Below are 22,665 nucleotides of genomic sequence, written 5' to 3' on the forward strand. Positions count from 1 at the left end.
ACTCCACCTGCGCTGGTGAAACTAGCCGCGGCGTGGCGTGGGTCGCCGAGCGCCACGCGTGGCCGGCGGCCACTGCGCTGCCGGTCGGTCCCTGCCGCTTTCTTCTTCTGGGCTAGATTATTAGTATTACTGTTCTTGGACCAAAGAATCACACCACACGCATCAGAGCGTATCTTGGGTTGCTCGAAATGGTGTGGGCATCGGTCCAGATGACGCGAGATGGCTCCACGGGGTTAGAGAATTATAGGTGAGACCTACTAATAAAGTCCAGATCAAGGCCAAAAGCGCCGGAGGTATTGCTGTGCTTTGTTTGACAAAATTGGTTAGAATAAAGATGGACGACATTGACCGCTGTGAAAATTAACCAGCTGGGATTCGCGTCGAGATATGGTGTCTCCTTTCCTTTCTCCTACTAGAGCACGCCACCTGAGGTCCTGAGCTGAGCTGACAGTATTGGTGAGACCCAGGTCTTGTTTAGTTACCCAATTTTGAAGATACTAAATCACTGTTGTAGCACTGTAGCACACTGTAACGTTTTGTTTATATTTGTGAATTATTATACAAATATTGACTAATTAGGTTTAAAAGATTCATCTCGCAAAGTACAACAAAATTGTGCAATTAGTTTTTGATTTCGTCTACATTTAATACTCCATGCATGTACCGTAAATTTGATGTGATGGGAATCTTCATGGTGTCAAAGTTGCGAGTTTGGGAGACTAAACAGCCCCAGACCGACCGAGCGCAAACGTGACAGCCAGGATGGATCATCATGCATTAGCCCGGAGACCGGCGGTGGGTGTAGGGTCTGTCTGCAAGCTGCAGGAGCACAAGCCAGATCTATCGTGGCACACTGACACTCTTGTCTCTTGCTGCGCTACACCTTTGTTTATCCTCGATTGGTTGTCACGCGGCGCCTGCACGGCTGCACTGCTCTGCTGTGCTGTTGCTGGCTTGCTGCCACTGCCAGCATGCGCCACGGCCGCGGCCGCGCAGCCACGCGTGGCGCGCCCAGGTAGGCTCCCCGCGCGCGAGGTCTCATCTGTAGCTAGCCACTCCAGTCTCCCGGTCCTGGCTCGGCGAGCGAGGCCAATCTCTCCCATGCGGCGGGGCTCCGGCCATGACGCCGTTCGCGCGGCGACACATGGCCAAGCAGCGAGGGTCGACGCGGGAGTGGGAGGCTGGGAGCCAACGGCCGCGTACCGCGTCGCCTGCCGCGGGGCCGACGTGGCGAGCGCGGGGGCGTTCACGTGACTTGTTGAGGTCCGTGCCGGGACCAGAGAGCGGCGGCGATTCCATCGGCGGCAGCTGACGAGGCCTCCGGGGGAGTGGGCAACTCGGAGTTGCTGGCGGCAGCTGCCCATGCCCTCGCTCGGACTGGCCGTTCGCGGCGCCGAGGAGGCAGCGGACCTTGGACTTGGTGGAGGCAGCAAACTGCACGGTGGCCGGTGGACGCCCACGCCCCCGCGTGCAGGGTGCCACACGAGGAAACCGTCCTCGTCGCTCAAGTCCCGTCGTCCTGGCACGTGAAACGGAACGACTTCTTTTTCTTTGCCAAGTCCTCCCATGTTTAGCATTGTATAGACATGGAAGAAAAGATGGGAGAAAAGATGAAACATTTTGTGAAAATTATTGAAATCCTTATTCTAAGCATTCGAAGCTTGTCTTTATACTTCTTCACTTTTATCGTTTTTATTGACCTTAATTTCTTCTCTTTTCCTTTTATGAAAGTGCTTCATCATACCTACAAAATAATTCAAATGCACATACTACCTCCGAGGTGACAGTCAGGAGTAGAATCAATTGCCAATAAACTAACAACATCCCTATAACTTTAATCGTGTGGCACAACTAATCCAATAAAATAAAAACAAAAAACCTAATGAGTGTATGTGCGTGCAAGTGTGAATGCATAAGATTAGTACTTGAGAGAGATTACACAAAGTTCTAAACACCACATTTACTACTCAGCTGCTGAAGTTTTTGGATAAAATACCACGTTAAAGCCAAAGAATTCAGGTACTCCAAAAAGTTTACAAAACCAAGCGTGTTAACATAACGAAAGTCAAGGGTGAGAAATGCAAAATGCAAATGCAAATGCAAAGAGTTAGCAAAAATCAGGGTTAGTAAGGTCGAGAAGACTATCAATATTGTTACGCAATTGGATAAGTCAAAAAAGTTGCTTAGAATGATAAAGCATGGCTGGCAAAGAAGTTAAGCAATGTCAACAAGAAAATTGTTCATCGAAAATCTTCAACAACCAAACTAACAAGACTAAAGGTAGGTTTATAGATATCCTATATTTTTGGTTTGAAGCAGGAACTTTGAAGAGAGAAATCAAGCATAGAAACTCTAACTATGAGGTTTTGAAAAAAGAAAAGAAAAGAAAAGAAAGAGTTTGTTTTTTTAATGAAAAGAAAAAACCTATGGTTTTAGGATGACTCTATGTAAGAGTGTAGTCAGAACAGAAGCAAAAATAACTCAGGACGATCTGAATGGTGCAGCAAGCTGATCAACACAAGTTAATCCAACCTCTGTTAGTTCTGGTTGTCGGCCGGGCTGATAGGAAGGGTTAGGTGGAAAAAGATTTTGATTAAAAATAACATGAAAATGCAATGCAACACGAAGTGACATGATATGGAGGTGGTCTAAACAAAATAAAGTTAGCCTAAATTAACTAGCCACAAGTTTAGAATCGAAGGGTGGTGCCATACCTCATATTTCTCTCTACAAGGACATAAAGGAAAAGACTCTAAACACTAATAGCACACAAAAAGGGTATATAAGTTTTCCAAGATCAAATAACAAAGTGCTCCCTCAATATTATTTAAAGCATACAACATGTGGTTGCAGAATTTTGTTAGAGCAATGGTACAATGTTACTTGATGGTTTTGATTAAAAAGTATAATATAGACTGTCATCTTAATAAAGAAAATAAATAAAAAGACGGGTTGCCTCCCGAAAGCGTTTTGGTTAAAGTCATATAGCTAAACTTCTCACTTCGATAATATTCATGCGAAGTCATGGTCTTTTGCACGAGAATCCAAAGCACCCATGCAGGTTGATGTCATCTCTTAATGCTTCATGGTTCGCTTCTAACATCTCTTTGTATTGGATGTAGCCTGCTTGTGTCTTCATATGCCAATGCTCTAGAGGTTTTTATTTTTTTTAAACTTCTGAATTTATTCATGTACATTTGATAAAAGCATTGCCCAAGCTCCTATTCATTGGTGTCATCCTCATCTCCTCTATCTTGTTCTCATCGCATTGATGCTTTCTCTCCTTCGTGGATTTTCCCCTGCGTCTAATAGAACATATACTGAAATATAGCTCTATTGAAAATTTTATAAAATTATTTTTCTAACGAGTGGTCATTCATTTAAAACGGAGTTCAAATGAGAAAGTTATATCCGTTTTATTTTAGCATTGCGTGCTTGTCCATAACTGATTTTAGGACGCACGACGTCTAATGTTAATTCGTTGGAATGTAGACTTCATGAAGCTTCTGAATATCCAATAATATTCTGTTATTTCTTCAGAGGTTTAGCAAAAATCTTGATGACAGCGGTAGCTTATCATGAATTGATACGAAAATATCGATGATCTTGATCTTATAATCTTTGGAGCATTATGTCTCACATCCTTTAGTTTCAAGGTCATCCCATTGTTACACTAGCGAGTAGCTGTGCTTGGTGGTGGTGGGACTAGGCGGCGGCGGCTAGAAGTCCCGTGTCGCCCTCCATAGGGACGACGACGCGGGGAAGAGAATAATTTTATTCTTAGCAATTACTTTCCTCATTTGCCACGTACGAACAGGCAACGGAACCCTACCCCAGGATTTCGCGGTCCGGCGCCCGTCCAAACGCCGTGTCCCCTCTACCCAATGCCCGTGCGACACCGAGAACGGGATCCCCTCCACGAGGCCACGGCTTCGCCCGCCAGGGAGAAAAAGGGCCCTCCGGCCGGCACCGTGCGGCCGACGCCCTTTCCTATTTGTTTTCCTTCCCCGCTTTCACGGCGGGGCCGTCAGAGGCAGGCGCGGGGTAGGGTGGGGGTCCATAGCCTCCAAGCCGAGGAACTTGTGGCTGCGGGGCGCGCCACGGAAGGCTCCGAGGCCGGGACACGCGTCCGGACTGACTTGGCAGCTGTCCCTCTCGCCGCTGCCCCCACGCCCCCCTCTCCTCCCGAGCACCCACCTATATCATGCGGCTCGTCACCCTCCGCTTACCATCTCGGGCTCCGGCACAACGCACTCGCCTTCCCCTTTTCCTTTCCGCGCCCACAGCCGTTGCCACATATAGCAACCACCGTACGTCGGCGGCGAGTATATATATCCAACGACTCCTTCCTGCGGGGATCATTTTGGGAGGACTGCAGGGTGTGATCTCTGATCAGTAGAGACGCACCACGATGGCGAGCGGCGGCGGCGCGGGCGCGGATGCGGCCGGGGTGGCGCCGTTCGTGGCCAAGACGTACCGCATGGTGGACGACCCGTCCACCGACGGCGTCATCGCGTGGGGCAGGGACAACAACAGCTTCGTCGTCGCCGACCCCTTCGTCTTCTCGCAGACGCTCCTCCCCGCGCACTTCAAGCACTCCAACTTCTCCAGCTTCGTGCGACAGCTCAACACCTACGTACGTATCCACACTGTCAAAGTGAATTGCTTGCTTGTGTTCTTCACCAATCACCAGTCGGCCTGACCTGCCGTTCGATTATTCCACCTGCAGGGCTTCCGGAAGGTTGATCCGGACCGGTGGGAGTTCGCGCACGTATCGTTCCTGCGCGGGCAGACGCACCTCCTGCCCCGGATCGTCCGCAGGAGCAGCGGCGGCGGCGGCGGCAAGCGCAAGGACGACGGCTGCGGCGGCGGTGGCGACGCCGGGGCCGTGGATGAGGACGCGGTGGCCATGGAGTTGGTCCGGCTGAAGCGGGAGCAGCGCGCCATCGAGGACCAGGTGGCAGCGATGTGGCGCCGCGTGCAGGAGACGGAGCGCCGGCCCAAGCAGATGCTCGCCTTCCTCGTCAAGGTCGCCGGCGACCCGCAGGTCCTGCGCCGCCTCGTCTCCTCCTCCGGGGCCTCCGGGGCAGGCGGCGCGAGCGGCGGCGTCGGGTTCGCCTCGGGTCCGGAAGAGGACTGCGCCGGCGGGGAGGTCGCGAAGAGGGCGCGCCTGCTCCTCGACGGCGGCGACCCGGTCTATGGTGGTGGCAGCAGCGACGCCGCCGCCGCCGCCGAGTTCGGCGGGTTCTACAGCGCCGGCGCCGATGACGTCGGGTTCGGCGGCGAGGCCGGCGGATACCTGCAGCCGCCGCCGTACGTGTTCCCCGTGAACAGCGGCTACTGATGGCGGTGACGTGTGTGCTGCGTCCGATAGCGGTGGTCGGTTTTGTCGTCGTGTGCGTGCTCCGTTCGCCAGCTGCCCTCGCGAATTGCTTGGGGATGTGGCAACGGCGAACGGTGGCGGAGGCCCAGCAAGATGGGAGCAGCTCTCCGACCGGGCTGGCCGGCTGGGTAGCCTGGTGGGTGCTACATGTAAGTCGCGTCGTGTCTGCACATGTGCCTGAGCCTGACTTGTGGGTGTGCGGTCACGCGTGCGGAATAAGAGGCTGTAAAAGTGTAAAGCCTTGGTCGTTTAGGCAGGCTAGGTCTAGGTAGGTCATGTTGCTTCCCCTGTGATAGTGTGATGTGAATACCACACAGCAGTAGTGCTTCCAGTTCGCCCTCTCTTGGCCGAAATGATCTTTGGCATGGTGCACGGACGAACTGCAGTGGACGATTTGATTGGAGGTGCAAAAGCAAAACGATGTCGCCACCCTGCGATGCGGATCGCAGGTCCCGCACCTCGTCGCCGGGAAAGATGGCTGGCACAGCGGCAGATCCTTTTCGCCGGCGCCGCGGACGAGGACGCCCACCTCCCGCCTCCCGGGTCGGCACGGCGGCGCCGCTCGCGCGCGTCTCGCCGTCTCGTCAGCAGCTCATTGACGATGCCGGCACCTGCCCGCCCCGGCTCGCGCCACCCACAAGACTCATTATTTGGGCCGCATAGGACTCTAAAACGTCTGGGCCGCAGTAGCTTGGGCCTTAGTGACGTCCGCGTCCAAGCTATCTTTGGGCCGGTTTGCTACTCCAACTCCTTGATTGACCCCAATATACCCTTTAATATGCCTCTCTTTTTTCTCCACTTACAAGGTAAGTTTAGTTTAAAGAATTGCGAGATGACACATGATACCTTGTATTAAAAATATAGTATATTAAAAGATCATGATAACTTTTTCCTGCAGTTTGGTAATCTTATTCTTAACATCAATTTCATATTAAATGTCATTAGCTTATAAAAATAATTATAATTTTTAACATAGGAAATCATGTTCTGTATCCACTCATAGAATTTGAATTAAAACCCAACCTGCTTACGAACAAATAAAAAGGAGAGATTTCATTACGGGATATTTGACCAATTGAAATATTTCAGGATGTAAATTGAGTCTAAATTTTGTCGTGGGTTTTAGGTGAATAAAGTGGATAGGTGAATGTAGTAAAACGGAATTACTTCTTAATTTAATATTTTAGCTTTCATCTTTTATAAGATGTTGCCCTCTCTTCTAAATAAAAGAGAGTATAACTGAATAGCTACTGTGGCGCGCTACTGCGTTTTATCAGGCGCGGGGCACACCAAAATCTCCCTTCCGATCCCTCACCATGGAGGTGGAGCTTTTGGCTCGGTGCTAGACTAGACACGAACAACTCCAGTAGTACGGTAGTAGTATCGACGGTAGCCGGCTAGCCGATCAGCGCATCTTGCCGCGGACAAGATGCACGGCAACGGCATATGATGTCGTGGCACACGGTGATACGACGTGAACACCCCGACGACACCACACCGATGCAGGTTTGAAGTTTCAAAGCCCTTGTACTAGTAGATCCAGCCAGTTCTCTGCTCATCAGCTGCATTGGAAAGAGATGGATGCTGCAGTCGGGAGAGGCAGTCACGTGTGTGTCGCGTAGGGAGAGGCAGAGCAGGGCAGCGCCGATCGAGTCGCTGCCATGCCTGCAAGGCTGCAAGCTCTCATCGGTGACAGGACAACAACAGGATGGATTGGAGTAGGGAGTAGGGAGTAGGGAGTAGGGACTAGGGACCAACGCGTGCGCCAGCGCCGCGCAGCCGGGGCACGGCCGCGTGGCGCGCCCAGGCAGGCTCGGCCGCGAGCCCGCGACAGGGCGCGCGCGTCGTCCTCTGCCAATGGCGCGGCACCGCGCCGCGTCCTCCCCGACGCCCGCGCTTCCCGCTTTCGCGCGGCGGGACCAGGTCATCACGTCGGTCGAATGGAGGCGGGCGACACGGTGCACTGCATGATTCGGGCGAGCGCTTGATCAGCTGAGCGCGACCGGCGGCGCTGAAGAGTCGTCGTCGGCAAGGGGAATCCTGAGCAGGTTACGTGGCGGGTTCCCAAGAAACGCCAGCAGGACGGACGAACGGCGTGCGTGATCGCGTCGCGGAGCCAAGCCTTTTCGCTGCTCGCGGGAAATGAGGAAACGGCTTCACGTCGCCGGCTGATGCTGAGAGTGAGAGCACGCACGCGACGGGTGCTGGAGCTGGCGTGCGCCGCGGAGAGGTCGCTCGCCGTGCTCTGTCGCACAAGCGTAGGGCGTTGCGGCCTGGCACCTGTCCTGTCCCTCTCGCACGCCTGGCCAGGCTTTATTTCACCGGTGCCCGATCTCCGGGTATTACTGGCGCGCCGGGCGCGCGGCACTCTAACAGCTCAGCTCGCTTTACCATTTGCCACATATTAACAAGCCGCCGCGTAGATGGTGGACGACCCGTCCACCGACGGCGTCATCGCGTGGGGCCGGGCCAACAACAGCTTCGTCGTCGCCGACCCCTTCGTCTTCGCGCGCACGCTGCTGCCCGCGCACTTCAAGCACTCAACTTCTCCAGCTTCGTGCGCCAGCTCAACACATACGTGCGCCAGGGTGGCCGTGGAGGTGGTCCGGCTGAGGCGGGAGCAGAGAGCCAACGAGGAACAGCTGGTGGCGATGCGGCGCCGCGTGCAGGAGACCGAGCGCCGGCCCAGGCAGATGCTCGCGCTCCTCGCTAGGGCCGGCGGCGACGTGGACGCCATGGCCGTCGACGGTGTCCGTGGCTCCGTGCCGACTGTTTCGAACCCGTCAGGTGGCAGTTTGCTGCTGAGTGATCGATCGTGATCGACGTCGTCTAGCCGTCTAGGTGTGTGCGTGTTGCGTGCAGATCATTGAGCAAACCTTCTGTGAGACAACAAGACTGCCTGATCAGGTTCAGGACCGGGATCTGGAAATCAACACAAGAAACCAATTTCGATTTGCAGGTTGGGACAACATCCAGTGACTGGATTCCCAGACCACAAAATAGCTGAGCTGATGGCGCCCTTGACGCGGTGGTAAATTACTCGCTCAGATTCAGAAACATAGGACATGAGTTGGAGAAAAAAGTTGGACATGTTCGCATGGCTATACATGTGATTGTAATGAGAAAAGTAATGTCTTTCAAGTTTTCATCTAGAACGTATAAGAGGTTTCCTATGATCTCAATGTCCCAAACTCCGAATATATCTGGCAGAATAGCTCGAACTATCAACCGTGCCTCGATTTAGTTCCTAAACTACCAAAATAGTCATTTCCTCACACGGCTCAATTTCGTCCTTCGTCCTACATGTCACGCCATGTTAGCTACCATGTCAACATCATTGGGGTTCCAAGTGGGTTTGAAAGTGAAAGGACCCATTCATCCTATCTTAAACTTTACCGAACAATTCAACCACTTTTCTCACGTACTAGCAGAGAAAGAAGTAAATTTCAGTGAAATAATTTCAAACTATTTTTTGATAATTCAACAATAAGTTAAACTTTACCGAACAATTCAACCACTTTTCTCACATACTAGCAGAGAAAGAAGTAAATTTCAGTGAAATAATTTCAAACTATTTTTTTGATAATTCAACACTAAGTTAAGAATGTGTCTTACGAACCTCAAACGAATGGGGATGTCAGAAAGGCATGGATATAGGTGGAAATGGTACTCTATAAAACCTAGCTTACTCGATGCTGACATGACGTGCCAACGTGGCATAACACATAGGACGAAGGATAAATTTGAGCCACATTAGAAAGTTCGAGGACTAAAATGGTTGTTTTGGTAGTTTAGGGATAACAATGAGCCTCAATCGATAGTTTGAGGACAAGATGGCTATTCCGCCAATATATCTCAACATGCCACAAGGTCTGAACTAAGAGGAAGGGTGGCAGGTTGACATTACGAAATTTAGGCGTAACAAAGACCTTGTCAATGGCAAGCTTAGGGCAGTATCCGATGCAGAGCATCCCCTCCTTGGAACCAGTTTTATCCATCAGAAGCTCGATAACCATGTGGCAACTACAGACTAAATTTCCTTTGAACAAATAGGGGGCTAACTATAGCAGAAGTCTGATTTTCAACCTATAATTACAAAACCAGAAAGGGAAGGCCATCCAACTATTAAAACCGGGCAAATTTGGCCCTTTGCATGGTTTCGAGGGTGGTTTTGCATTTTCTAGAAATTTTAAAAGTTTTGATTCAATCAAAAAATTCATAACTAATTCATTTCAAATCCAAAAAATATGAAGTTGGTACTAAAAGTTTCTAAAAATATAGGCGATTTGTTGGTACTCTATTTGGAGTTGTTTACATCATATTTGTTACTATTCCTAGTGTTTCATTGCTTGTAATAAAATGCAAGGAACATCAACAACTAAGATTCAAATAATACCAAATAGAACACCAACAGATAGGTTACATTTTCAGAAATTTTTTGACACCAATTTGATATTTTTCTAATTTGAAATGAATTAGTTATGGTTTTTTTAATTGAACCTAAACTTTTTAAATTTCTGAAAAATACAAAACCACTCCTGAAACCACCTAAATGGCTAAATTTGCTTGGTTTTAACTGTCGGATGGCCCTCCTATCTGATTTTGCAGTTATAGGCTGCTATAGTTGGTGAAAATTGGACTTTTGCCGAACAAATACTACCGATGTCAGGAAAAGGGAGAAGAGCTGCCGCCGATGGCCGTGGATGATTTGTTCGTTCGTGGTAGGCTCCGAATATGGGCCGTGTCAGCTGTCCGGGCCTGCCTGACCGGGGCTGCGAAATGGGCTGGAGGCCCCGTAGGCCGTAGTAGACAGCTCGAACGGACCCTAGGTGAATCGATGATTGCCTTGGCCCTCGGCCATTTTCTGGATGCTATCCGACGTTTCTGACAAGTTTTTTACTCTAACGACAATAAACAGAGGTTTATTTAGACCTGATCCGAAAAAAGCGAAATGCATTATCATCCCATGTTCATGGTCGGGCTAGTTTTCCGGACCTAACTCAAAACTCCACGTTCTTTTTTAGTTAATTGAAAGAAATTGTCTACACGTACTTTACATTATAGTATACATGTAGATAGATGCATGTATACTCAATCTAACCTTGAAACTTTAGGACCGTCGTCTTCGTACAAGTCACAAGGGCAGCATCAAATAAGAAGTACGACTACTAAGAAAAATATGAAGGTGGTGGTGGGTTATTAAAGCATTGATTTTTATACCTACTATTAAATATGTCCGTGTGTTGAAACGGATGAAGATCACATGATATATCATCACACTACTAAATGTAACATATTTTACATTAAAACCAATATCTAAAATAAGTATTTTCGTGTGCTAAATGAGCATTTACAAGGAAGCAATGGCTGGGCACCAAGAAGCGACGATGGGATCGCTGATGACCGACCTAGGGTAGGACAAAGGTATAGGTTTATGGGGAAAATGTGCGTTCTAGGAGTGGAGCATTAGAACCCATGAGTAACGCTCCTTGTGGGCGAGTGGGGCAACAATAAGCACCAACATCAATAGTAATATCTTTGTGGGTCCTCGGCATGGGATGGTGAGAAGGATGGCAGTTAGGATCCCCATTGGAAGGAGGAGGTATGTTGTAGTCGATTGGATCCATGGCTCCCAATCGATTGATTTCTTCCCTAGTTTGTTCTTGTGTTCGTTAGATCGAGACAAAGGCTGAACTGTGATAAAATTTGAAGAAAATCATATATGTGACACATCTATAATTCATGAAAAAATAGTTCTTACCAACCATACGTGGGAATATGATTTATTTTTTAAAAGACTTCTACCATTTGATTTTGGGCAATGAAATTAAACTTACCTACAACACATGGGCTTATGACATTACATCATGGCATCCAAATATAAAAATCATCTCTGAACACTCTAGTACCCTTCGGAGACAAGCAATAGCTTGCATGCTGCTTTTTTTTTTTCTCGTGCCATCGATTCCCTAAATCAGATAGGCCGTGAATGACTTTACGCATGCATGGTTTTGGGGCCACCGGCAGCCATACCCACACAAGCCGCCTATGCACTAACGCACGTCCAGCTGGGATTGACGTGCAGAGCGGAGTGCAAGTCCACCAACTGCTGCATGCGTGCAGGCTTCATGGGCGCCACGCGTCCTAGCCTGTAGCAGCGTCAGGAAGACATGAGGTGAATTTCGATCCGAATTCTTTTCTTTGCATAAAGCGCATGGACGATCTGATACTCGTAGTCAGGTTTATGGGTTGATTACGAAAAAGTTAAGAAACTTTTTTGCAAAACAACCAAAAAACAACTGTACTTAAGTAGAGATTAAATAAAATGTTTTCTAACTTTTGCTTAAACTTATTCAGGATACTATTCTTTTTCAGATTGTAGATTAAGGCCATTTTAATTTTACCCCAAGTTAAATTTAGCTATCTAACTTCCATTAAGTTTCAAAAAAATTGTTAACATATACAATATCAAATAAATACATTGTCAAAATATATTTCATGTATTTTGTTAAAAAAAATTAGTGAAAGCTAAAAGTTAATGCCATGTAATCACTTTTTTATAACGAAAATTTTATTAAATACAAGGTTTTTTAGTCAAGTTGATACAAATTTCTTGAACTGCATTCCCGACCTTTTTGCATTACTGGGATATACACAGTTAAAGAAAGAGAAAAAAAATGACGAACCAACTTGCTAATGATTGTCGATTCGCGGATGTCCCTGGGTGAAAAAAAACTTCACGTGAGCCAAGTGCTGCAATGACACTGCAACAATGTTATGTAAAGATAAAAATTGGCTTATATAGTATATCTTGTAATGGAGAATATATGAGAAGTGCTGCAACCATGAATGAAACTAATGAATGTATGAGAAGATAATTTGTAATGAAGAAGGGTTAAATTTTTCTTCAAGAACACAATCGTTCCTGCATAGCCATAATGACCAACAAGTAGCAGCTACTCGTAGCAGATCTAGAGGTTTCATTTCTCTGCTTATCACTACTACACAAACAAGTTGCAAGAGAGACTGTTTTAGGAGTAAATGAAGAGTTTAGCCACTCTTACTGCTATCTAGATGCAATGTAGCGTTCGGTCATGAAAGGGTCTCTAGCCTAGTGGTTAGACTACCTGAGTAGCATCCAGCAGGTCTGGGTTCGACTCTCTGTGGGAGCGAATTAAATAGGTCTAGAATAAAATATTATAAAAATTAGGTTAGAGTTCCCCTGTTGATTTTGGTAAAACAAAATATAGCATTCGATCGCATTCGATCAACACCTACAAATTAGGGATTGTTCGTGGGAGCGCCAGCCCTTAGAAATCAGCTTCATTTATAGGGGTGGCTCCAAAACTTTAGCCCCACATGCCAACTATTTTTGAAGTCTCCACCGCAAGTTCCCTCGTTTCCTTCTGTTGACACAAAATCGGTCAACACATGAAAGCGCTAAAGCATGCGGGTTGTGAACGAGCTAAAGCGCTAAAGCATGTGGTTGTGAACGAGCTAAATTTCAATGATGCTGCGCAGACTGATCAGACCGGTTGAGCAACCTAGTTAGACCGGTTTCTAGGGCTTAGACTTAATCGATCGTTCGAGGGGATAATTGCCACGCTTATGTGATGGAGGATAACTAGCTTTATGAGCAAACTAGCAAAGAGATAGCTAGCACACTTAAGTGGTGAAAAATGACTAGTTTACGAGCAAACTAGCAAAGGCTGTCGAATCTATCGCCCAGGAGGGACCCTGTCAGCAAGTGGACGTCGCCAGCGTGGCCTAAGTCGACCAACAAGCCTTAGAACACCATATATGGTCATGGAGATTAGTAGATGAATAACAAGAGAGGTTTGTTAGAGGATTTAGGGTTTAGGAGATAAAAAGTAAATGTATAATGTTTGGTTCGATTCGATTCAGCTCAATTGACTATGGCCCTTCATAAATATAGGGTGAGAAGGTCTTGTCCCAGTAGGAGTCAAAGCTTATACAAATCCCGTATTAAAATATAACTCCTAACTCGAATTAGGTTGACAAAACCGGTCAGACCGTCCTACCAAACCAATCTAACCGGTTTTCTCGGGTGTGGATCTTTCCAAAGTCATAATTCTCTCATCCGAGGACGTTCGACATATACATTTCAATCGTCAACACCTCAACATCTTCCTTCTCTCTCGCTTTCTTGTTTCTCCTTTGTTCTATCTCTCTCATGTTCTCTCCTTCGCATGTTGTAATGGTGTGCAGGGATCCTCAGCGAGTGGCAACTCCTTGGTGGGGTGGCCCCAGGCTGACAACACCTCTTGCCGCATGCGGCCCTTGGTGGCACGGCATCAGTCGGCGTACATGGCTCCAACGACCCCGAGGCCCCGAGTGACACGACTTGCGTAGCCTTGGCCGACATAGTCTCAGGCAAGCGGCAGCCTCGGCCTCCAGTGTGGGGGCAGGATGGCGGGCGACGTGGCAGCTCGGTGAGGCGAGGTCACGGCCAGTGTGATAAGCGATGGCTCAGAACTACACTCATTTTTTTTCTTTGCGCGGCCCTACAAATGATTTATTTGTGGTTGCAGCTGGTGCGATACACTACGCTACAAAAACTTTATGTTGGCAGCAAGAAGAGGTTTGTGCTGGCGGATACCGCACCCGCCAGCAACCTTGAGCCAGCAGAAATAGCTATTTGCGTTGGTGGGTGCCTTCCCGCCAGCGCAAATGGTTATGTGTTGGTAGGCCTCTTAAGTCACCCACCAGCACAAGAACCATTTGTGCTGGCAGGTGCTTATGCCGCCCGCCAGCAAAGATATTTTTAGGAAAAAAAAGCAGCCGTGCACGGCGAGCTCTGCTCGACCGACGTCGGCAACCACTCCTCCGCCGGTCCCCCACGACTGCCTGAGTGGAGCCCGTGCGCGCCTTGAACCCACCCGCTCGCCGTAGCTGTAGTAGAACTCCTTGGCGGCATCCACGGAGTCGAACTCTATCCCGAGCGCCGGCACGGTCGCTGCGACCTGCAAATCGTGGTTGTGCTCCACCATTCCACTTGCCCCCGGTGCTGTCCTTCGCAACTACCTCCATCATCGCCAGGCACCGCTCGCCCGAGCCCCCCGCCGGTGAAGCCGACGCATCATCCTCCTCATCAGCATCGTCGGCCTGCTACGGGGGAGGCGGGCAGCCGGTGGCGACGGTTGCCGCCGGAGCGTCCTCCTTCTCATCGGCGGTACTGGCCTGGCAGCCGGCGCGCCCGCAACCTGCCGCCGCTCGCCGTCGCTCCAGCCGGCGCGCCCGCACCGGCCGCCGCTCGCCATCGCTCCAGCCCGTACGCCCGCCACCCGCCGCTCCCGCTCCCGCGCCCGCCCGCTGCCCATCGCTCCCGCGCCCCCCCAGGCCGCCCACCACCCGCCCACGCTGGTGCTTGCGAAGATGGGAGAGCACAAGTGAGATGGGAGGCCGCAGTAAAAGAGATAGGAGAGGCAGAGTGAGAGGAGGAGAAGATAAAGTAGAGGCAGCGACTGTCCGCGCACCACTTTTTTCATTGCCTGATCTTTGTGCTGGCGGGTGACATCATCACCCGCCAACACAAATCTATCTACATTTTTCTTTTAATTTTTTAGACAATTAAATTAGTTTAAAAGTTATTGAATATTCTAAAACAGATTATATATAGTATTATATATGTAAAAATTATATTAGGATATATATGATATTTGCTTTTGCTAAGTTAGTTGACAAGCTTAAAGTGTGACTTGAGTTATATGAAACATTGTTAGTGAAGTATACATTTGTGAATAACGTAGAGTCTAATTTTTGTAAAACATATTGAAACTTTTATATCAAGGTTGTAGACTCACAAAATGACTCCCTACCAATTTATATAATTTTCAAACCATATTTTCATATTATTAGATTTTTTTCCACCAAAAGTTGTAATAGAAGTGATGAATACATTAACAAACTTGTGAAATTTCACATGTACTTTCATGATTTGAGCTAAAATGGAACATGTTTTCTTATTGTCATTTTTCTGCAATTTTTGAATCTTATTTGTGAAAAAATTAGTTCAAATATCAATTAATTTCAATAAACATGGTTATAATCGTTTAAAACTTAGAAAATTGCAAATCACTTCTAAAAATTTTGAAACTCCTACACAATTGCATATATATAGTCTAATACATGTTAAAAATATATTGGAATATGTACAATTAAGTTTTTGGCTAGTTAAAAACTTTTGACCCGCCCCATGAATATAAATTGAAATGCATTTGTGCTAGCAGGTGACATAACCACCCGCCAGCACAAATGGATGCATTTGTGCTGACGGGTGGCATACGGGCTGGCCACTACACCTTTTGTGCTGGTGGGTTGGCGGGTGGCATTCATTCCCGCCAGCTCTCAAAAATCAACGTGCCAGCACAAATCGTTTCTGGTGTAGTGATAGGCGCGGGTAGGGTGACGCTTGATTTTTTCTTAGAGTGGCCGGAAAAATGGTTTGGCCATTGGACCGCATCCGCAAAGGCTCATTTTGAACAGCGAAAATCAGCCGCGGGCTGCGAAACCGCTTCTGCGGAATGCTGTTTACCTGCTCCGAGCGTATACTCCAAGTTCCAAATATATATGACACACTATGAGGTTGCAGAATACCTGAAGCCGCATATGTGGTGGACAATACTAACCGTGCAAAATGATAATTGAAAAAAATAAATACTAAATTATCTTATTGTTAAAATAAAAGTAACCCTTCCTGTTGCCTTGCCGGTTATCCTTAACTAGGTTGTCTCTTTTTATCAAACACCACCCTCTCCGTAGAGAATTTTTTTTTAGGGAGCTTTTACTGATTATGGGCCGGTGCGTCTAAAGATGGACAAGTCCATTGCTGGCCTCGTCCTGTAGTACATGTGTCGGTGTAGCAAGAGGCACGTGCCAAATGATTAATCAACAACGGCTAGCTCAAGTTCTGCGGCGGCGACCTCCGTCGAATCTGCTTTAGTGTCCTTTTCTATCCAAATCCATTGAACATTCTACTTGCAGAATCTTTAGGGGATTGAAAAGGTCGTGACTCGTGAGTCATCCTAGGGTCTGTTCTGTCCAAGATAAAAAGTGGACTGTAAACAAATTGGGAGGGAATTAAATAAAAGATTAGCATTCAGTATCGTAAAATTTCAGACAATTTATAACTAGCCATAGAATTTCACCTCACTATATAATTATATGAAAATATGCGTTTTAGTACATCTATATGGTATGTATTACACAAGCATGATGAGTTTAGAGGCCCAAGAGTTGCAGGGTTCTAGTGAGATTATTAGAGGTTAGGGATTTAGGGTTGGATTTGCACAAGTTTAGAGGGAGGCTGCAATAGGACCCAGCAGTGATGGTGGTCGTAGGGGTAGTGTAGCAAGGCGGTGAATCACCGGCCCGAGGTCCAAGCAATGAAGGGACATTTGTTAGTCGTTGTAAGGATGGACGGGGATGCCATGACGAAAGGTCAATAGGATTGGGATAGTGTGGGGGTTGATGGTGGTGATGGTTGGCTGTGGGGTGCCATCGGATGTAGAGGTTGAGGGTAAGGTTTGGGCGTTATGGCTATGGATGCAGTGAAACTGAAGTAGCACGTCATGAAAGAAAAGATCATGGCAAGAAAAAAGAGCTGGAGGTGGAAGAGACACAGATCATTGGATTTTGATCTAAGGCTTAAGAAAATCAAGTGTGCTGGGCTCCTGAAACACTAAACATCCGATAGACAATTGACAAACATATTTACCTCTTTCACTTGCTGATGAAATTAAAGAAATGATAAGAAAAATGTGGTTGTACATCAATATAACATCATCATCATCAATTGTCCTTAATATAATCCTAGAAAAAAGTTGTCCATACTAAAGGTAGAAAGGGTCTAGGTACAATTGTTACTGAAGAAGTGAACCTAAATCATTCCGTAAAAACATCAATAAGGACAACCTGCTGCTACTCTGGCCAGCCTTAAGTTCTATACCATTACATTAGCTTTGGCCTTTTATTTTTCCGTTTCCATTTCTTGAAGCACAATATGAGTTACCTGTACGTGAAGACTTGTTGCAGCATGAAGCTCAAGAAGGTGCTCCTGCTCGGCTTCATACCACTTGGTATGTATAAAACTGAGCGGAGCAATCTCTTGATGATAATAAAATCCTGATCAATCTTTTAGTGTTAGAAATTTAAGGTAAATATGTTTAATGATACACGACAAAATTTAATTTCAAAACGATAAGCTTACCGGCAAAGTAACAAAGAAAAGTGAGCTAGTATATATATACCCTATTGGGGTATCAGGATGGTCCTATCCTACATAATGATGCTAGCTTGTATCTTTGCTGATACTGACGTAAATGAACTCTACATGATGTTGACCGTGTTGTACTTTGCAGACGTAGAGTACATAGGTGGAGGATTTTCTTTTCTTCCTTAGGGAAAATAAAATCATAGTTAGGCATTGCTTTCTTTCCACATCGTTCAGCCGTAATGTTCTTCGCAATTAGTTTTTTTATGTAATGGACACAGGTTATATTTAAATAAAATATCCCAAACACTCTAACGAGAATCAATTCGTAGACTAGATCGCCACCTATGTATAGGTAAAAAACTTCTTGAATACATGCGTCAATCGTAGACCACTACATATTTTCCCCTCCCTTTGGATGCACCCACTGCACGCATTTAATTAACTACAAAAGATTTTTCCATTATTGTACCTCATCAAACACTTTTTAACTAATGAACACTAAAGTACATGTCATGCCTGCATTACTGGAGATAACCTCATCAATCGTACAAAACCCATAAAGTGTATTCGTCATAGGAATACGGCTGTCTCAACCCATTCTACGTTACACACGGTCGGTTTTCCCCGGTCATCGCAGCAACAAAGAATGGGCTGTGGTCTACAGAACCCTTTCCAACGACCTAGAAAGGTACACGATGTCGACACGATCCGTATCCAGCCATCTTGAACTATTCTTGTTGTATATTTGCAGGGACTGGCCGGTCTCATGTAGTATTGCAAAAAGGAGAAAAGGCAGCCAAACGCACGTGAGGAAATTGGAAAGGGAAAAAGCAAGTGTATCTAACTCAGACTTCACTAAATATAAGTTGTCAACTATTCTTTGAAACTAGATGCCTAAGAAGAAGTGCTTTTCGGAAGTGACCTGTCCGAAGACATCCAACCTAGTTTACACTCGTTACAGTGAACCAGCTATACATTATCTAAAAGAAAGTGAACCAGCTATAGGTAGATCAGGGACTACAAAACATTTCTCAGTAGTGTATAGTTGAATCAAAGCATGGTTCCACTTGTCAGGACTGGAATCTAGTTGACGCCCACCATTGAAAGCTATAAATGTGGACTTCATCTTTACTAACTTGACATCAAGGTGTCCATTTCATATGTGAACTCCTGGTTCTTTTCTTTTTCTTTTTCTTTGCTTCCTCAATCTAGCAGGAAACTGATTGAGGTCCAATATTACTTGAAGTACAGGAAAATTAAGTAGCCGAAATCTGATTGATGGCATGGTATATATTTAATAACATTGCTTTAATGATTTTAGATGCAATCCTAAACTCACTTGGTAATTATGTTATAAGAATGTTCATATGATTTATTAGGTAAAGAATTCATTGCAATAATACCACAATGGGGTCATTGTTTATATTGTTTGTGACACATTTCAATTGATCTGAACCGCCTTTTGTCAAACATACCCTATCTTCACAAAGAATACACTATATACAGCATATAGAAATTATGAAAATAGATTTTCCCCACACAATTTTGCTTTGGATCAAAACTCAAAGCTTATGGTCCATACCAGAGTTTGATGATGACTACAACCACAGAAACTAGTTGAGCTTGAGCCAACACCATATGCATGCAGCGTGCTAATTTCTCATGGAGATGACTGCACAATTCATAGGTTGCCTGTTTCAATAAGAGGTCGTTCACTAATTTAACCTAGATCTAAAATGTATATCTAGGTTAATCCCCTCAGACTAAGAACCCTTCTCTACGTGGAAGATTTTCTTCTTGAAAACAAAAGAAAAGACATGAAGTCAGAACTTAAGAATCTAACAGTACCATGTCCAACTCCATACAGCTAGCACTTGTGTACTTACACCATCTGGTATAATATTGTCACATTCTGTGCTACTTTCTCTTTTAAATTAGGAAGAATCTAGCGCCCATATATGTATCAAAAAAAGAAACAATAAAGGAGGAAGAAAGCATTATTGAATTCCATATTCTCTTGCACTGGACGGAGATCGAGTATGATTAATATGTACCTTGAAGAGATCACGAAAATATGTAAAAGGTGGGTTATTGAATTCAACGAATAACCCGTCAATATTTTGGGTTGACTTTGAGTGTTATGGAGCTAGAAGTTTCAGATCCTCAGCATCTTTTGTACAAGAGGTGAACTGAAAAATCAAATATAGCCAAGAGAATATTTCACTGGCCCTCTCAAGAGGAGAATATCCAACAATCTCCAAGCTTACAAAGACTCCACGGTCGCTATCCTCGTCAAATTAATATTCCATACTACTGGTTTCTCAAGGTATGCACCATGCTGCACACTATAAATACCACACCACCTTGCATCTTGTACCTTCAAGGCACATACAGCTAGCTATAGCACCGGTCCAGGTTCCTACGCATACACACACATATTCCAACTAAAAACTGAAAATGGCCACCGATTCCTTGGTTACAGCTCGTGTGATAGGAGATGTTTTGGACCCCTTCTACAGCTCCATTGACCTGATGGTACTGTTCAATGGTATGCCTATTGTCAGCGGCATGGAGTTGCGCTCTCCGACGGTCTCTGAGAGGCCGAGGGTCGAGATTGGAGGAGATGATTATCGTGTTGCATATACCCTGGTAAGTTGATCTATCGTCCATGTGATGGTTTCCTCTGTTTTGTACTCTGAACAATGCTGTTATACAACTCCGTTGCTCTAGAAACGGAATCCAGTTGGTTATCTACCAGTCATGTGGGGAAAAAAAAGAACTGTCCATGTGATATATGATCGTTGTAAAACTGTTATTACTGCTCCCTCCATCCCTAAAAGAAAGTCGTTTTGTGATCCAAAATCTGTCCCACAATTCTTATCATTGTGATTCTGTGGAGTATGTGCATGTGTGCATGAACACAGTCCATTAGAGCCAAATATAGCTAATGAATAAGGGCGATCAAAGTCATTTATACTTTTACTAATTTGTCTGAGTTTTTCTATGATGACTTTCTTCAAGGGTATTGAACATGATGATTCGTATACATGCATGTTTGTGTTTGAGGTTAACATGGATGCAATTTGTGTTTGTTGACGGTGAATTTTGCCATGTAGGTGATGGTTGATCCTGACGCTCCAAACCCAAGCAATCCGACCTTGAGGGAGTACCTGCACTGGTGAGAACGAACATCCCCAGCTAGCTTATAGCTCGCTACAACCCTAGCACGCTCACCGTAATTGGCTTGTTGCCCACATACACTACGTTATATATGCAACTAGTCTGGTAACCATATGCATTTAGAGGTGCATGTAGCACACGTGTCATGCAAGTGGATCTACGTACGAGACGATCGCACACAACATGAGCTGATCGTGTGTACACGCACGTTCCACTTGTTTTGATTCGTGGTATACGGACTGATCAAAATGGTATTCTCATTCATGTCCATGCAGGATGGTGACAGACATCCCGGCATCAACCGATGACACCTATGGTGAGTACGTACGCGTGTAGATGCTTGCAAATGATAGGATAGGAGCCTAGCTTACAAGTTTCCATGCATCTTGGATATATATGGGTTTTGTCTATACCTTGGCGTGGCTAAGCTATTTGAATAATATATATTGTGCATAGAAGATCACAGTAATTAATGTACAGTCATCTCTCTGATCTCTATCTCTCTAGCTAGTTTCACCATATCAGTTCAAACTTGTACAGTATTATATTTCTACTTGCCTGATGATGGCCAAATTAAACTTGTACTCATCTCTACTAACAATTGGATGTGGTGTGCAGGCCGCGAGGCGATGTGCTACGAGGCCCCAAACCCGGCGACGGGGATCCACCGCATGGTGCTGGTGCTGTTCCGGCAGCTCGGCCGGGAGACGGTGTACGCGCCGTCCAGGCGCCACAACTTCAGCACCCGCGGCTTCGCCCGCCAGTATAACCTCGGCGCGCCGGTCGCCGCCATGTACTTCAACTGCCAGCGCCAGAACGGCTCCGGCGGCCGGAGGTTCACCGGGCCATACACCAGCGGCCGACATGCCGCCGCTTGATGGAGCTCGATCGTCATTGCACGTACGTGCCTGCATGCATGGCGTGACGATAACATCTACACAAACAATAAGAAATATATACAAGATACACTACAGAAGATGAATAAAGTATTCGTTCAAAAAAAATACAGAAGATGAATAAAGTAGGGTACGGTGCATGCTAGACGCGTATAGTTGGCTTCTAGCCCATACCGGCTACCGTATGATTGATTGTCCTCAAGATTTCGGCAAAAACCCTAATCCCTTTCAATGTCGGTGTTGCTGTATGCAATCAAATACATATATAGGTGTGCCGTACGTTTGTATACAGAGGTGTGGTCAAAAGAAACGAGATATATTAATATAGAAAGACCATGATACTATTTTGTACTGTGCCTGGAACAATGAAATAATGATTTTTTTTGCTTCAAGTTTTTTTTTCCGTGCACGAGTTGTACACTTACAAAGAAAAACATGTATAGATGTTGAACATGCTGAAAGATAGTAGGTGCTACTACCAATATTTTCCACCTCACGACATGTAGGTGCTACTACCAATGTTTTCCACCTCACGACGTCACCACACACTTTCGGGCAACTGTCCTATTCTAAGGCTTGAGAAACTAGGAAAGTCATGAAATATCCTAGTCACTAATGATTTTTATAAGTGACAAAAAATCTATGAAGCTGCGCATGAAAACCACAACTTCCTAATAATGAGTAGGTTAAAAACATGATAGCAAACTCGGAGACAATATGTACTTCCAACTTGAATACTTTCTAACTAAGCTTAGAATATGGCTATAAAGCTAGGGTGTCTCTCTGATGCAACCAGAAAGAACTGCTTTAGGCTCTAAGAAAGAATTACTCTGAGCCGGTAAAACAATTGGACACTACTAGGGGATACCCCTGAGTTGCTATGAGTATTTCTAAAAATCATTTTGAAAATAAAAATATAAAAATGCATATAGTAGTATAATGAAAAAAATAGGATTTATCATATCATATTC

At 45.9% G+C, this 22,665-nt stretch overlaps 3 protein-coding genes across 3 annotated transcripts; all 3 read left to right on the top strand.

The window, feature by feature from the left end:
* The first annotated feature begins 4,219 nt into the window (after window positions 1–4,219).
* Window positions 4,220–5,736, top strand: LOC101770723 (heat stress transcription factor C-2a-like). Its single transcript, XM_004951323.4, has 2 exons — window positions 4,220–4,636; window positions 4,730–5,736. The coding sequence occupies exons 1-2, from the start codon at window positions 4,412–4,414 to the stop codon at window positions 5,342–5,344; spliced, it is 840 nt and encodes a 279-aa protein (XP_004951380.1). The 5' UTR covers window positions 4,220–4,411; the 3' UTR covers window positions 5,345–5,736.
* A 2,070-nt stretch (window positions 5,737–7,806) lies between these two features.
* On the top strand, window positions 7,807–8,370 carry LOC101772474 (heat stress transcription factor C-2a-like). The gene has a single exon (XM_012844407.2). The coding sequence runs from the start codon at window positions 7,807–7,809 to the stop codon at window positions 8,200–8,202; it is 396 nt and encodes a 131-aa protein (XP_012699861.1). The 3' UTR covers window positions 8,203–8,370.
* Window positions 8,371–20,075: 11,705 nt separating this feature from the next.
* On the top strand, window positions 20,076–21,676 carry LOC101772876 (protein FLOWERING LOCUS T). Its single transcript, XM_004954557.1, has 4 exons — window positions 20,076–20,267; window positions 20,735–20,796; window positions 21,074–21,114; window positions 21,417–21,676. The coding sequence occupies exons 1-4, from the start codon at window positions 20,076–20,078 to the stop codon at window positions 21,674–21,676; spliced, it is 555 nt and encodes a 184-aa protein (XP_004954614.1).
* Window positions 21,677–22,665: the final 989 nt, after the last annotated feature.

Source organism: Setaria italica, chromosome I, assembly GCF_000263155.2.
Source record: "Setaria italica strain Yugu1 chromosome I, Setaria_italica_v2.0, whole genome shotgun sequence".
NCBI lineage: Eukaryota > Viridiplantae > Streptophyta > Magnoliopsida > Poales > Poaceae > Setaria > Setaria italica.